Genomic DNA, 17,560 nt, shown 5'->3' with positions numbered 1-17,560 from the left:
TCCATCACAAAGTGGCCACTTTCCAAATTAGTGAGATAAATGTATCTACTAATAACTAGTTCTGTGAATTTCACCTGAATGCTTTTTTTCTCTATAAAGATCTTTGAGTAAAAGCAAATAACTGTAAAAAAAAAAAAAAAAAAAAAAAAAAAGACACATGTATTAAAACTCCAGCTGTACCTGCCAGACCCTAATTTCTCTGGAGTGAGGGTAGAGGTGAGATTAGAGTTGTCCAGTGAAGGGTTTCACGAAGCAAGCATAAACCAAAAAATGTTTTAAAGAAAGAGTTTGCATGACTTTTCCTAACATTTAAGTTAATCCCTAATTGTTAATCATAGATACACACATATCTTAGAAAGTGCATTACGGAAGCTTGTAAGGATGTTACCATGGGTTGCATCTATTGCAGTACATACACAGTCAGACACCTTATACTGTGACAGCTCCTAACTGTGATGAACTAGGTCCTGGGCAAGGTGTCAGGCGGACCCGGTTCCCTGCCCTGAGCTTGGGATTTAACTGGAGAATCAGGCAGCAAACAGGCAATTAACAACAGGGTGTAATGCTGCAGACGTGCCGCTCAGAGGCCCCCCACACCCAGCCTCCCTCACCTCCTCTACTTTTTCTTTTCTGTGTTACCTATCACCTTCTAGCAGACAATGTACTTTACCTGTCATGTGTATGGCTTATAGTCTGTCCCTCCGCACTAGAATTTAAGTTCCAGAAGGACGGAGACGGTCATCTGCTTTGTCTACTGTAGTAGCCCTAAAAATGCACCTGGCCCCTCACAGAAGCTCCATAATGAAATGAATAACCACCAGCATTCTGACTTTCCAGTTTCACATTTAACAACCGACTTCTCCTCAGGTCCAAGGAACAGTCTAGCCTCAGGCGTGGAGGGGAGATTTTCTAAGGCGATGAAGAACTCAGGGAGACGGGACCAATGATCTATGTGTGAACTTACACTTGGCTGGCTAGCATGACTCAGGAAGCTTCTGACTCAGTTCACTGGGGGAGTTCTTCAGCTCTGAAGTGAGAGAGCTAGGAAAAATTGTACCTCCTAGTTGCCTGGGGCCAGGTGTCACGTCTCCTGGAGGATTTCTCGAGTCTGAGTCAAGCAGCTATGCTCCTACAGCAGCAGGTGCCCTATCTAAAATGTCACGAAATACAAAATTATGGGGAAAAGCCTGCAGCTCCCTTGGGCAGGAAAAGGGAGGGAAATGTGGAGCCAGACCTTGAAAGGATGCTGGTTAGTCATGTTAGTCAAGTTCTAGGTCAAGATGGGGGTTTGGTTGGCGGTTGTAAATTCATGGTTTGAAGCCATTAACCAGGGAAAGGGTTGTTTTAAAAAATAACTCAGAAAAATAATGTACATTTATTTTATGAATACAAAGAGTTAAAGATAGGGACACATTTATTCTCTTCCATTTCTCCTGCTGTATTTTATTATGGACCGGTGTTGGGAGATCAAATGAAAGGGAATGCCGTTTTATGAGGATGGTAGCACTTTGCCCACTGAGTTCCTTTGCATTACATTGGGACAAAAATGTATGCAGATAGGAATAACGTGATAAGGTCATCTTGCCAGAAGAATGCTACACAGATCTGAATTTTTTCTCATATCCAGATGAAATTTCACTTGAAAGGTCCAGATGCTTTGCCTACAGCCTAAAATGTATGTAAATGACATGGCCAGCAGTGCAATGTGAAAAAAATTAGTTACATATTCAGATGATTCTGAGACTTTACATGTATATGCCTCTTTATTAAGCGGAAAAGTCATCAATTCTGAATAAGAACCAAGAACCAAATACTGGGCCTCATTTTGGCAGTACCTTTGGATACTGTTATTCTCGACCACATAACCCACTCATTTACATTTGATTTGTTACTTATTCTTTCAAAATCTGTAAAAGCTGTTACGTGATCACAGGAAAAATATCTTTGCCCATTTATTCATTTATATATTTATTTTCCAATTGCTTTGTGATACTTTCTCTGAGTGCTTTGATACAGAACAGTCAAAACTGGAAACGAAACGTGAGAGCTAAATTTTATCTTCAGTAATGTGCACAGCTGGTGATTTCAGAGGAAATCATGTCACTGAGAACAGAATACATTCCCTACAAATATTTTGCAACCATTTCCACCATTCTACCTAAAGGACTCTTGTCAAGGTCAACAGCGACCACCGTGTTGCCAAACGTAATACTCATTTCTCAGTCAGATTGGAAATTGATCTCTCAGCAGTATTTGAACCAGCTGATATTCTGTCTCCCTGACACTTTTTCTTCCCCTCGTCCTTGGGACACCCTCTCTTTTTGTTTTCTTCTTACCTAAGTGACTGCTCCTTCTCATCGACTTTCCTTTGCTCCCTAAGTTCTTGGCCCCTGGAGGCTCCTGGCCTCAGTCCCCAGGCTTTGCTGTTCACCACCTGCACTCCCTCCCTTCGTCCTCTCCTCCAGCCCCCGGCTCTACAGAGCATCTCTGCAGCACTAACATTCACACATTGCTGGCAAGAGCCCTGAATCTTCCTTTGACTCACGTAGCTGTACCTCTGACTCCTGCTGGACACCTCCACAAGGAAGCCTCACAAGCCTCTCACATCCCAAACCCGGGTTCCTAGTCTCCAAGGTAACATGCTAAGGGGAGGTGTGGAAGGATGGGAGAGCAGAGCAACAAACAATTCCCTAAGGATAGGGATGGGGTGAACAGATGTTAAACTGCCTAATGAATGACTTCATTTCTCTGTGCCTCGGTTCCCTCATCTAAAAAGTGGTAAGAGTCATCCGAGATGCTTCCTGGGACTGTTGTAGAAAATGGATGAGATAACTTATGTAAAGTCTTTAGCAAAGGGACAGGCACTTAGTAAATGCCCAATCAATATTAGCTGTTGTTACTACTATATATAAAACAGACAATCAATAAGCATCTACTGTATGGCGCAGGGAACTGGGCTCAATATTCTGTAATAACCCATATGGGAAAAGAATCTGAAAAAGAATGGATATATGTATACATATAACTGAATCACTTTTGCTGTACACCTGAAACTTAACACAGCACTGTGAATCAACTGTACTCCAATATAAAGTAAAAAATTAAATTTAAAAAAATTAGCTGTTGTTGGGGATAAAAGAACGAAACTGAAAGAAAAGACATAACACATCCTGAACAGCTTGATTTCCTTCCCTTGATGGGCTTCTGCTGTTTCAGGAAATGGCAATTCCATTTTACTAGTTGTTCAGTCTTAGACTTTGGGGTTACCTTTGATTCCTCTCTCTCATGCCTCCACCCTGACCCCAATAAATCCTGGAGGATCTACCTTCAAATTATATCTGGAATCTGACCATTTCTTCCTTCCTCCCTCCCTGCTTCCCTTCCTTTCTTTTTTTCTTTTTTTTATGGCCACGTTCCCTGACCAGAGGTCAAACCCACGCCCCTTGCGTTGGAAGCGTGCAGTCTTAACCACTGGACCACCAGGGAAGTCCCTGGAATCTGACCATTTCTTACTTACTTGACTGCCACTACCCAAGTCCGAGTCCCCATCAACTCTTGCCCAGATCACAGCACTGGCCTCCTAACAGAACGCCCTTCTCTCCCTTTCGTCCTCTCTGTTCTCCACACGTGAACCGAAGTGATGTTCTTACTATTTGTTTTGATTCAGGTGAAGCCACTCCTTCATTGTCTCCCTACTTCACTGAAAGCAAAAGCCAAAGCCCTTCTCACTGGAGCCCCTGGACTTTCCTGACCTTTTCTCTCACTGTCGCCCTTGGGTCAGTCAGCCCGGGCACACTGGCCTCCCTGCTGATTTTACACACTCCAGGGATGCTCCTGCCCTTGGGGCTTACACTGGTTTTTCTCTTTCCACCCAGATATTTAAGGGCCTGCTTGCTCTTTCACTCCTGTAAGTTTCTGCTCAAAACTCTGCTTATTTTTCTTCACATCACTTACTGCCAACTGACACATATTTTCTAAATGCATTTATTCTCTGCTTCCTTCTCTCTCCCCTTTTATTCCCATTGCATAGAATATAAATTCAGTGAGAGCAGGACCTTTGTTTGGTTTATTTAGAGAGATGCCTGGTACATAGTAGGTGTTCAGTAAAATAAAGTGACTGAATGAAAGGATATGTGATTTATTCTCCAGAGAATCTCTAAGACATTTTATAAACATCTTATGAATCACAAGAGGTAATAATTGATTGGGACAGCCAATAATCGTAAGACTCTTGAAGAAAGAAAGTTCTTATTTTTAAAACTTACAATTATCCATCCAGAATATTATAGGTGGTGGTAACCCAACTGGGGGTCTGCAGGGAAGTACCAAAGACTGGCCATTTCTAAGTGTTATTCGTTCAAGTTTTTCTTTGGTCCACAACGGTGACCCTAATGAAATAAAACAATAACTTCTAAGTTATTTCTGCATTGGAAAATAAAAAGAGCACTAGAAAGAAAGATAAACCAAACTTCTGAGGAAATAGTAACTCGAAATTTATATACATTAAGGTAACGACAAAAAAAATTTTAAATACAGTGTTAAAAAATGACATTAATAGCATAAATTTTGAGTCAGCAATTCCATGTCTAAGAATTTATATTAAATAAATCCTTAAGAAGATACAAACTAATTTTGCTACAAGCATGCCCTTCATGAAAGAACGAAAAACATTTCTAGGTCAAAAGATTTGTTAAACAAATAATTGTACATGTACACCTCTGAATATCATACAGTGTTAGACATTGTATAAGTATACTTATTTATAAGATTAATATAAAATATACATGGTATCTAGATAAGGCAGAAAGGGTTATAAAATAGTACTTCAGAATGAGCTTGTTTTCGACATGTACATACATATCTGCCTAGGTAAAAATAGAAAGAATAGTAATTTCCTTGAATGAAAGGATTTGCGAGTAATTTTTAACTTTCTTTTTTGTTCATTTGTAATTGATTTATTCTATAATTATAATTATTCTATAATTAATTATTCTATAATGCACACATATTATACACATAATAAACATTTTAAAAAATGACCAGAACTTCAAATGGTTGCTGTTCTTTAAATACAAGCTCTTGGGTTGTTGAGAGCATCTGGGTACTGACTATTGCAAAAAGAGCCACAATAATATCAAGATAGTGAGGTCACCCTATTTCCAGTGAAATTTTGAAATAAAAATGTTTAAAGAAATACATGCATCCCAATGTGCATAGCAGCATTATTTACAATAGCCAAGACACAGAAGCAACAACCTAAGTGTCCATCGGCAGATGCAGGGATAAAGAAGATGTGGTACATATATACAATGGAATATATTACTCAGCCATAAAAAAAGAATGAAATTTTGCCATTTGCAGCAACATGGATGGACTTGGAGGGCAATATGATAAGTGAAATAAGTCTCTTTGTACAGAGAAACACAAATACTCTATGATATCACTTATATGTGGAATCTAAAAAATACAATAAACTAGTGAATATAACAAAAAAGAAGCAGACTCACAGATACTAGTAGTTACCAGTGGGGAGAGGGATGGGGGAGGGGCAGTATAGGGGTAGGGAGTTAAGAACTACAAACTCTTATGTATAAAATAAGCTACAAGGATAGGCCCCAGTGTGGCTTCCGTGCCATCCATCTCGCGGTTGCTGCTGTAGGAGACCCTGGCGGTGGCCCAGGCCACACGTGCCCACAGGTCCCCAGTTGTCTCCTGTGGCAGCCTCCGTGCGTTCACCCAGGCCCAGCCAGCTGCCGGGGCTCTCAGCCTGCCCGTTCTCTACTGGCCGCTTACTTCGGGGTCCAGCAGATGCTGGAGACCAGGGAGCCCTCATGCAGGACCTCGCAGGGGCCGCTAGCCGCCTCCTGAGCCCACCGGGTCTTCAGACTCTCCGGAGAAGCCGTGTGGCTGACAGGGTCTTGGTGCTCTGGCGGGGTGTCAGGCCTGTGCCTCTGGGGTGGGAGAGCTGAGTTCATGACATTAGTCCACCAGAGACTTCCCGGCTCCATGTAATATCAAATGGCGAAAGCTCTCCCAGAGATCTCCATCTCAAAGCTAAGACCCAGCTCCATTCAACAACCAGCAAACTAAAGTGCTGGACACCCTACGCCAAACAACTAGCGAAGACAGGAAAACAACCCCACCCATTAGCAGAGACGCTGCATAAAATCATAATAAGGTCACAGACAACCCAAAACACACAACCGGACGCAGTCCTGTCCACCAGAAAGACAAGATCCAGCCTCATCCACCAGAACACAGGCACCAGTACCCTCCACCAGGAAGCCTACACAACCCACTGAACCAACCTTAGCCACTGGGGACAGACACCAAAAACAACAGGAACTACGAACCTGCAGCCTGTGAAAAGGAGACCCCAAACACAGTAAGTTAAGCAAAATGAGAAGACAGAAACACACAGCAGATGAAGAAGCAAGGTAGAAATCCACCAAACCAAACAAATGAAGAGGAAATAGGCAGTCGACCTGAAAAAGAATTCAGAGTAATGATAGTAAAGATGATCCAAAATCTTGGAAATAGAATAGAGAAAATACAAGATATGTTTAACAAGGACCTAGAAGAACTAAAGAGCAAACAAGCAATGATGAACAATACAATAAATGAAATTAAAAATTCTCTAGAATGAATCAATAGCAGAATAACTGAGGCAGAAGAACGGATAAGTGACCTGGAAGAAAAAATAGTGGAAATAAGTACTGCAGAGCAGAATAAAGGAAAAAGAATGAAAAGAATTGAAGACAGTCTTAGAGACCTCTGGGACAACATTAAACCCACCAACATTCGAATTATAGGGGTCCCAGAAGAAGAAGAGAAAAAGAAAGGGACTGAGAAAATATTTGAAGAGATTATAGTTGAAAACTTCCCTAATATGGGAGAGGAAATAGTCAATCAAGTCTAGGAAGTGCAGAGTCCCATACAGGATAAATCCAAGAAGAAACACGCCAAGACACATATTAATCAAACTCTCAAAAATTAAATACAAAGAAAAAAATATTAAAAGCAGTAAGGAAAAAACAACTAATAACATACAAGGGAATCCCGAAAAGGATAACAGCTGATCTTTCAGCAGAAACTCTGCAAACCAGAAGGGAGTGGCAAGACATATTTAAAGTGATGGAAGGGAAAAACCTACAACCAAGATTACTCTACCCAGCAAGGATCTCATTCAGATTCGACAGAGAAATTAAAACCTTTACAGACAAGCAAAAGCTAAGAGAATTCAGCACCACCAAAACAGCTTTACAGCAAATGCTAAACGAACTTCTCTAGGCAGGAAACACAAGAGAAGGAAGAGACCTACAATAACAAACCCAACACAATTAACAAAATGGTAGTAGGAACATACATATTGATAATTACCTTAAATGTAAATGGATTAAATGCTCCAACCAAAAGACGTAGACTGGCTGAATGGATACAAAAACAAGACCCATATACATGCTGGCTATAAGAGACCCACTTCAGACCTAGGGACACATACAGACTGAAAGTGAGGGGATGGAAAAACATATTCCATGCAAATGGAAATCAAAAGAAAGCTGGAGCAGCAATTCTTGTATCAGACAAAATAGACTTAAAAATAAAGACTACTACAAGAGACAAAGAAGGACACTACATAATGATCATGGGATCAATCCAAGAAGAAGATGTAACAACTGTAAATATTTATGCACCCAACATAGGAGCACCTCAATACATAAGGCAAATGCTAACAGCCATAAAAGGGGAAAGTGACAGTAACACAATATTAGTAGGGGACTTTAACAACCCACTTTCACCAATGGACAGATCATCCAAAATGAAAATAAATAAGGAAACACAAGCTTTAAATGATACATTAAACAAGATGGACTTAATGGATATTTATAGGACATTCCATCCAAAAACAACAGAATACACTTTCTTCTCAAGTGGTCATGGAACATTCTCCAGGATAGATCATATCTTGGGTCACAAATCAAGTCTTGGTAAACTTAAGAAAATTGAAATTGTATTAAGTATCCTTTCCGACCACAATGCTATGAGACTAGATATCAGCTACAGGAAAAAAATCTGTAAAAAACACAAACACAATGGAGGCTGAACAATACACTACTTAATAACCAAGAGATCACTGAAGAAATCAAAGAGGAAATCAAAAATTACATAGAAACAAATGACAATGAAAACACGACGACCTAAAATCTATGGGATGCAGCAAAAGCAATTCTAAGAGGGAAGTTTATAGCAACACAATCCTAACTCAAGAAACAAGAAACATCTCAAATAAACAACCTAACCTTACACCTAAAGCAATTAGAGAAAGAAGAACAAAAAAACCCCAAAGTTAGCAGAAGGAAAGAAATCATAAAGGTCAGATCAGAAATAAATGAAAAAGAAATGAAGGAAATGATAGCAAAAACCAATAAAACTAAAAGCTGGTTCTTTGAGAAGATAAACAAAATTGATAAACCATTAGCCAGACTCATCAAGAAAAAAAGGGAGAAGACTCAAATCAATAAAATTAGAAATGAAAAAGGAGAAGTAACAACTGACACTGCAGAAATACAAAGGATCATGAGAGATTACTATAAGCAACTCTATGCCAATAAAATGGACAACCTGGAAGAAATGGACAAATTCTTAGAAATGCACAACCTTCCGAGACTGAACCAGGAAGAAATAGAAAATATGAACAGACCAATCACAAGCACTGAAATTGAGACTGTGATTAAAAATCTTCCAACAAACAAAAGCCCAGGACCAGATGGCTTCACAGGCGAATTCTATCAAACATTTAGAGAAGAGCTAACACCTATCCTTCTCAAACTCTTCCAAAATATAGCAGAGGGAGGAACACTCCCAAACTCATTCTATGAGGTCACCATCACCCTGATACCAAAACCAGACAAAGAAACTACAAAAAAAGAAAACTAAAAGCCAATATCACTGATGAACATAGATGCAAAACTCCTCAATGAAATACTAGCAACCAGAATCCAACAGCACATTAAAAGGATCATACACCATGATCAAGTGGGGTTTACCCCAGGAATACAAGGATTCTTCAATATATGCAAATCAATCAATGTGATAAGCCATATTAACAAACTGAAGGAGAAAACCCATATGATCATCTCAATAGATGCAGAAAAAGCTTTTGACAACATTCAACACCGATATATGATAAAAACCCTCCAGAAAGTAGGCATAGAGGGAACTTTCCTCAACATAATAAAGGCCATATATGACAAACCCACAGCCAACATCGTTCTCAATGGTGAAAAACTGAAACCATTTCCTCTAAGATCCGGAACAAGACGATTTTGTCCACTCTCACCACTATTATTCAACATAGTTTTAGAAGTTTTAGCCACAACAATCAGAGAAGAAAAAGAAATAAAAGGAATCCAAATCGGAAAAGAAGAAGTAAAGCTGTCACTGTTTGTAGATGACATGATACTATACACAGAGAATCCTAAAGAGGCTACCAGAAAACTACTAGAGCTAATCAATGAATTTGGTGAAGTAGCAGGATACAAAGTTAACACAAAGAAATCTCTTGCATTCCTATACACTAATGATGAAAAATCTGAAAGAGAAATTAAGGAAACACTCCCATTTACCACTGCAACAAAAAGAATAAAATACCTAGGAATAAACCTACCTAAGGAGGTAAAAGACCTATACTCAGAAAACTATAAGACACTGATGAAAGAAATCAAATATGACACAAACAGATGGAGAGATATACCATGTTCTTGGATTGGAAGAATCAATATTGTGAAAATGACTATACTACCCAAAGCAATCTACAGATTCAATGCAATCCCTATCAAACTACCAATGGCATTTTTCACAGAACTAGAACAAAAAATTTCACAATTTGTACGGAAACACAAAAGACCCTGAATAGGCAAAGCAATTTGAGAAAGCAAAACGGAGCTGGAGGAATCAGGCTCCCTGACTTCAGACTATACTACAAAGCTACAGTAATCAAAACAGTATGGTACTGGCACAAAAACAGAAATATACATCAATGGAACAGGATAGAAAGCCCAGAGATAAACCCACGCACATATGGTCACCTTATCTTTGATAAAGTAGACAAGAATATACAATGGAGAAAAGACAGCCTCTTCAATAAGTGGTGCTGGGAAACTGGACAGCTACATGTAAAAGAATGAAATTAGAACACTCCCTAACATCATACATAAAAATAAACTCAAAATAGATTAAAGACCTAAATGTAAGGCCAGACACTATCAAACTCTCAGAGGAAAACATAGGCAGAACACTCCATGACATAAATCACAGCAAGATCCTTTTTGACCCACCTCCTAGAAAAATGGAAATAAAAACAAAAATAAACAAATTGTACCTAACAAAACTTAAAACCTTTTGCACAGCAAAGGAAACTGTAAACTAGATGAAAAGACAACCCTCAGAATGGGAGAAAATATTTGCAAATGAAGCAAATGACAAAGGATTAATCTCCAACATTTATGCAGCTCCATATCAAAAAAACAAACAACCCAATCCGCAGAAGACGTAAATCGACATTTCTCCAAAGAAGATATACAGATTGCCAACAAACACATGAAAGGATGCTCAACATCACTAATCAGTAGAGAAATACAAATCAAAACTATAATGAGGTATCACCTCACACCAGTCAGAATGGGCATCATCAAAATATCTACAAACAATAAATGCTGGAGAGGGTGTGGAGAACAGGGAACTCTCTTGCACTCTTGGTGGGAATGCAAATTGATACAGCCACTGTGGAGAACATTATGGAGGTTCCTTAAAAAACTAAAAATAGAACTACCATATGACCCAGCAATCCCACTACGGGGCATATATCCTGAGAAAACCACAATTCAAAAAGAGTCATGCACCACAATGTTCACTGCAGCACTATTTACAATAGCCAGGACATGGAAGCAACCTAAGTGTCCATCGACAGATGAATGGGCACAGAAGATGTGGCACATATATACAATGGAATATTACTCAGCCATAAAAAGAAACGAAATTGAGTTATTTGTAGTGAGGTGGATAGACCTAGAGTCTGTCATACAGAGTGAAGTAAGTCAGAAAGAGAAAAACAAATACCGTATGCTAACACATATATATGGAATCTAAAAAAAAAAAAAAGGTTCTGAAGAACCTAGGGGCAAGACAGGAATAATGACGCAGACGTAGAGAATGGACTTGAGGACATGGGGAGGGGGAAGGGTAAGCTGGGACGAAGTGAAAGAGTGGCATGGACATATATACACTACCAAATGTAAAATAGATAGCTAGTGGGAAGCAGCTGCATAGCACAGGGAGATCAGTTCGGTGCTTTGTGTCCACCTAGGGGGTGGGATAGGGAGGAGATATGGGGATAGATGTATACATATAGCTGATTCACTCTGTTATAAAGCAACAACTAACACAACATTGTAAAGCAATTATACTCCAATAAAGATGTTAAAAAAATAAGCTACAAGGATATATTGCACAACATGGGGGATATGGCCAATATCTTATAATATCTATAAATGGAGTATAACATTTAAAAATTGTACACCTGTAACTTTTATAATATTGTACATCAACCATACTTCAATTAAAAAAACATTTAAAGAAATAACATTTAGACATCAATTACCCATTTCATACCTAATTTATTTCCATCTGGCTGTTTGGAGTATGCTTATACATAAGATTCATGAGAAATTCATGATTAGATCAATCTGAGGAAAAATACACTTTTCTTACCCCTGGTGTTTTATTCTGGACTTGTACAAAAGACACATTGGATTGGCAAAGCATTAGGCTGAGGAATTGAGGTCAAGTGGAAAGGGGTGATGATTTTCAGAGGATTGGAATCAACGCCATTGCTTTCTTATAATGGTATTTAGATGGTGTAACAGATGCTGGGGTTGGAGCTATACTTTAAAAAGGGTCCTGTTTGGTGAACAGGTCCGACTTACTGGATGGACGGATGACAATGTTATTAGAAATTGCAGCCCCGCGTTCGTTCCTGGCTGTACACTGATAAACTCCTTCATACGTCTCCGCTTTCCCCTCGCTCATGATGTTGACTGTGAGGGTTCCCGAGCCAGACTTCATGGTGACAAGAGGGTCTTTATCTATGTCGAAATGAGTCCCATTTCGGGTCCAGGAGAAACTGCCCAACGCATAAAGGATTAAGCTTGTTTACAGTCCAGAAAAACAGGATTATTTCCTCTCTAACAAATTCCTAGCAGTTTTATGGATTTTTAAATAATGATTAGATTTTAGTATTCAGTAAAAAAGCAATAGGCTCCATACCTAAAATGTTTCATTGAATTATGACTTAGAAAAAAGTGCCGGCCATACACACTAAGGTACATGTCTTCATTAGAACTAACCAAAATCTGACTCAATAAAGAAATCATGCATACAAATTGCCTGTCATTTTTCAAAGAACATACAGGAAGTAGGTCTCCGAGGCACACTCTCTTAGAGTTTTATTAGCATTTTTATTGTAAACTCCATTGTTCATAGAATTGATAACCTGCCTATAAAGATTTGCTCTGGGCTGAAGTGTAAGAAGAAAGGCCTTCACGAGTACTAATACATGTGTGTGTTTAAAAGTGATCAGACCAGTGTCAAGTTACCAAAATGCAAAGTATGAGTTGGGAGGAGAGGAAGAAACATGAGTTCAGTGGTGTTTTAAGTGTCGGTTATTAAAAGTGATCATTGTATATCAAATATATTTTGAGAATTTTTAATTCTAGAGATGATTTTTGTAAATTTCTTAGGAAGTATTTCAAATTGTCAACGGAAGGTCTTCTTTTTCAGTTTTATTTATGTAAAAGACTGCCTTATATAAAAGTCCCAGTGCCCAAGTAATCAAATACTTGATAACAGGTCACAAATCAACAATGGCCATGCTCTTACAAAAGCATGAATGTCTAAACTTGCCCATGATTTCCAAGCCCTCTTGGATTTCCCTTCCCACTGCTTATCCTTATAGCAGGAGTCGTCACAACTCCTAAGGTAGGGGACAGTGTTGTTGGCGCTGCTGGCTTATTGTAAGTAGAGGCCAGGGCTGCTGCAAAGTATCCCACAATGCACAGGAAAGCTCTTGTCTCCGCAGCGAAAAATCACCCAGCCCAAAATATCAACAGAGCTGAGGTGGAGAAATCCTGCCTAACAGAGAGTTACAGGAGGTATTAATTAAATGTTAAACTAAAAGGGGTGTCATCAAAGGACACCACATTAGGGCCTGAGTGCTCGAGGGTTTCTAATAATATGACAGAAGAGATTGTTTTGAAGCCAACCTTTGATGGAAGTTTTTGATATACTTTGGTAATTTTTTTCTCCGGTGCCAGTCTGTGATAGATTAATAAGGCTGGTCATAGACAAACTTGGAAATAAAATATTGAGAAAATTTCCCTTCTTTATAACTTAAAAAAATACACATTATCTCTCAATAATAATAATCCAACTCTCCAGAATTTCCATATATTACTGGACAAGTTACAGATCATCCACTAAGGAGCTGTGGGCCCTTGGTTAGGTTAACCTAGCATTACTGGGCATCAGTTCCCCATCTATAAGATACACTGGTTGAACCAGACAATGTCTAATGTCTCTCCCAACTCTAAAAAGGCTGTACAGTGCTCATGCCAAGGTGCATATGGAGAATCCTGAGTGCTGAACACTGTCATGTTTGGAAAACCACTTGGGGCTATTTTATAGACTTGTAGAGAGCTAGGAGAGATCTTAGAAGTTGTCAAGTTCAACTTCTTTATTTTACATTTATCTGTAAACTGAGGCCCATAGAGAAGGAATTTGCCCATGTCATAAGGCCATCAGAAGGCTCTTTCCACATCTTCCCACAATTTTTTAGCATATCACAGAAAGGTATCAGTATGGAAGTGCAACCATCTGGGTTTTTAAGAAGAATCAACTGAATTTAATTAAGCAGAGAGACAGAACAATGAACCTACAAATGATACTTTAATAATAGGCAGGACCTGAAATTAACTTCAACATGAATATCAATGCTTATTATCAGTATTATAACAGCAGAAAGCACACCCACCTTGGAGGAGGTTTCCCTTTGGCCTCACACTGGATTACAATATTCTCCCGCGGGTCAATAATGTAATCTTTTGGAGACTGTTGAGTAATGGTTGGAGGTTGTACCACTTAATGGTAGAAAGAAGAACAATGTAAAGAAATAAATCATTTAATATCATAATAGCAATCACTTTTTTCTATATCAAAATCACTTACCCTAGACTAAATATGCTCCAAATGTTTTTAGTAATTTCTACTGTGGTAACACACCCCCTCAGCAGATTTTTAGCTAAAAGACTCCTAAAATTTTGGAGTCAAGGCATAACTCCCTTTTGGTAACTTTATATGTGCTCATAAAGCCCATTTTCCCACATGGAAAGTTTGGGAAAATAATTACCAATATAAGCGTAATATTAAGATAGTTTCATTTCTGATGTAACAATGAGAAATTTCTCTGATAGCTTTGATTCAAATGATGCCTTTCAATGAAATTTAAGTTATGAGGTAAATTTGTATCTTTCTTGGGAAAGAGTAACTGACCTGTAGTTCATTACTGGGCTCATGTAAATTAATACATTGGTAACAAATATATTTGAGAAGCTAAGGTGAAAAAGATGGTTAAAATTAGAGACTTGACATGTCTTATTAGAGCCAGGAGGTAGGTGGCTACTAGGAACAAAGATAAAACAACCTTCTTCAGAAGAGAAATTGAATTGGGAAGCTCTCTGTTTTAGGAAACAATATTCTCACTTCACTCTTCAAAGTGTTATCTGATCATTTATTATCAAATTGTAGGGAGAAACCGTTCTGATCTGGAGCAACTGAATCTGAAAAAAGCTGGTACGTGGACATTTGATGTTCAGGTCACTCTAAGATTACCACGTCTTCCTTCTTGTGAAATCAGAATCACAGAGTGTAGAACAGGAAGGCACTGGAGAAATAATCCATTTCGACTTCTTTCGTTGCTCAGAGTAGCAAAATAGCTTGACTAGGAAGGCACAAAGCAGAGAAGAGAAGCGAACTCTCCTGGTGGAAGCCACTGCCTTGCACGACTCGAAGGAGAGCTGTTTACACAGACCAGTGGTTCTCAACCTGGGGCCATTTGCCCCCAGTCCTTGGGGGACATCTGGTCACATCCAGAGTCCATCTTGGTTGTCACCACTGGGATGGGGGTGGTCCTGGCATCTGGTGGGTAGAGGCCAGGGATGTTGCTAAACATCTCACAATGCACAGGACATCTTTACCATGTAAAGACTTATCTGGATCATTTTTCATATTCTGAATCGTCCCTTTCCTCTCCACCTATGCTCTGTGCTTCCTTTGTGAAACTTCTTCCACCTGTCAATCAAGTATTTCCCAAAGCTTAATAATCGTCCTCAGCTTTTGCCTTTCTTTCCTGTGGTGAATTGTTGCCAGGGCTAAATTGATCATTTCCATGTTCAATGCCTTATAAATCTGTAAACATGGATCTCTTCTCTTGCTTTGTCTGCAGTCTCGGGGCTGTTCATCAGACATCTCTTACTAAACATCCAAATAACACCTAAAATATAGATAAAAAATGAAACTCATAATTGCCATCATTTATTGTGCACCTATTAACTGCGGGATACTGCACAGCGTCAATTTCAACTCCTTTCGTAAGATCCATCCCTTCCTCATCCTCCTTAGCCAGATGCTCTTCCCAGCCTCTAGCACCGTTCACAGGATACTCATTCTTCTAGCCGGCAGTTACCAAAGCTGGTTAACAGTTTGGGCTAGTGGTTAAGAACTAGTCTGTCTATTTCTTAGCAGCTGTGAGACTTCAAGCAAGTTTCTTAAACTTCTGTAAGCCCTCGTTTCCATAGAGGAAAAATAGGGTTTAAAAGTAGTATCTACCTCCTAGGGTTGCTGGGAAAATTAAATAAAATAATTTGTGTAAAATTCTTAGTCCATTCCAGTCCTATAATGGTTCAGTGATGTTAGCTGTATTTAAATTACTATCATAATAATCATTTTTAATTAGACCAGCTTCACTTTGGAGTGATCCTTCAGGCTTTGGGAGTAGAGAGTTTGGGATGATGGAAAGAAGCCTAGAATTTCCCACTCAGGGATTGGTGGGCATAGGTGGTGGGTAGGGGGATTTTTAGGAGTGACTCAGTCCAATTCTTTGTGCTTTTCTGTAAGTGACAGAGGTGCAAGGGTGATGGTTGCAGACCCAGAACTTCTATTCATGTATCTGTAACAGAGCTGGCTTAGCTGCCATGCGTAACTGCTAGGAGTTTACCACCTCGATGTACCTCTTTGAACCGTGCTTAGATCATCTGGCAACTAACAAGGGCTTTGAAGTAATAAGGGGAAAAGGTGATTTTATATAATTTTCCTGGCTAATCTAGTATCAAAGAGTTTTTCAAATGCCTGAAAACTACTTTTTTAGGTAGATGACAGTTGTTGCCCTACTGTCAGAGGCAGCAGTTTTTGATTAGAGCACGCCACTCGGAGACGATGGGAATGGGGGTGCCTGTCTTTTGCACACATCAAAACAATATTCAAATTCTCTGGGCCATTATACTGATGACACTTAGAAACACTAGTCTACCCAGTCCTACAGGTTGAAGAAGTTTGAGAGCGAACTCGGGTGCAGCATTTTCATGCGCCCACCTCCTATACATACCCAAAGACATGTTTTTATTCCAGCAAGCCTTTAATAGCATTTCGAACCAGACATTCTCTTCAAATTTTGTGAATTTTCTCACTGAGTTACATCAGATGTGAACAAAGCTCAGCAGTTAGTAGCCCAGAATATTGGTAAAAGAAAGACAGTAATACCTGAGTCTTCAGAATTCATGCAAGGAATAGATTAAACCTGCTTCTTGGAATTTAAATGCAATGATTAGCCACAGTAAACACACACGCTTAAAAAGACGTTAGTCACAAAAACAAAATTGTGCGTTTTAATTCACAGCATTCATTCAAAAATAAAGACACAGTCAAATTTTCACACTGCCTGGTAATGACGGAAAGACACTTACAGTCTTCAAGAAGTTTTGCTTTTTCCCCATCAATATCAGCAGGTGAGTGGGCAAACAGGATTAAAGAAAATCAGGTGTTAGTATTAAGAACGTTAGCACCCTGAAGATAAAAGGGGCATCTTGCCTATTTTATTTGACCTAAAAAACCAGTAGAGCAAAGGTGGAGGTTGTGAAGTAGCAAGGGAAAGAAACTCCCATTAAAGGTTTTGTTTATTCCTGAAGCAGACCTTTCTACATACACATATGGAAGAACAAAAGGGATGCTGGAGGCCAAAAAATGATTCTGCCAGGAATAGGAATGGCTAATTCCATTCCATACGTGTTGTGCTGGACAAGTAATTACATTCAATTTGAAAAACAGCTGAAATCTACAATTAATCTGAGTTGTCACATACTGTGTTGTGTCTGATCCTATTATCCCAGACATCACTACGCACATGGTGATAATACCTAACAATGGGACATTGCTACAATGACAGTGCTCCATC

General features: G+C 39.1%; 1 protein-coding gene across 19 annotated transcripts in view; it reads right to left on the bottom strand.

Annotated features, from left to right (window-relative positions):
- Positions 1 to 17,560, bottom strand: part of NRCAM (neuronal cell adhesion molecule) — a 317,729-nt gene that overhangs the window by 71,955 nt on the left and 228,214 nt on the right. For 12 of the 19 annotated variants that reach the window (XM_082473415.1, XM_082473431.1, XM_082473427.1 and 9 more), the window contains 4 exons: positions 17,073 to 17,090; positions 14,087 to 14,192; positions 11,985 to 12,181; positions 4,266 to 4,388 (listed from right to left, as the gene is read on the bottom strand). In XM_082473415.1, the coding sequence (XP_082329541.1) occupies positions 4,266 to 4,388; positions 11,985 to 12,181; positions 14,087 to 14,192; positions 17,073 to 17,090 (444 nt within the window). The remainder of the gene's footprint in view (positions 1 to 4,265; positions 4,389 to 11,984; positions 12,182 to 14,086; positions 14,193 to 17,072; positions 17,091 to 17,560) is intronic. The other 7 variants (XM_082473428.1, XM_082473429.1, XM_082473417.1 and 4 more) reach the window with 1 other exon arrangement.

This window comes from Balaenoptera physalus (genome assembly GCF_965194825.1).
Source record: "Balaenoptera physalus genome assembly, chromosome: 8".
Classification (NCBI taxonomy): domain Eukaryota; kingdom Metazoa; phylum Chordata; class Mammalia; order Artiodactyla; family Balaenopteridae; genus Balaenoptera; species Balaenoptera physalus.
The sequence above is the reverse complement of the archived record's forward strand: the minus strand, read 5'-3'. Positions and strand labels throughout refer to the sequence as shown.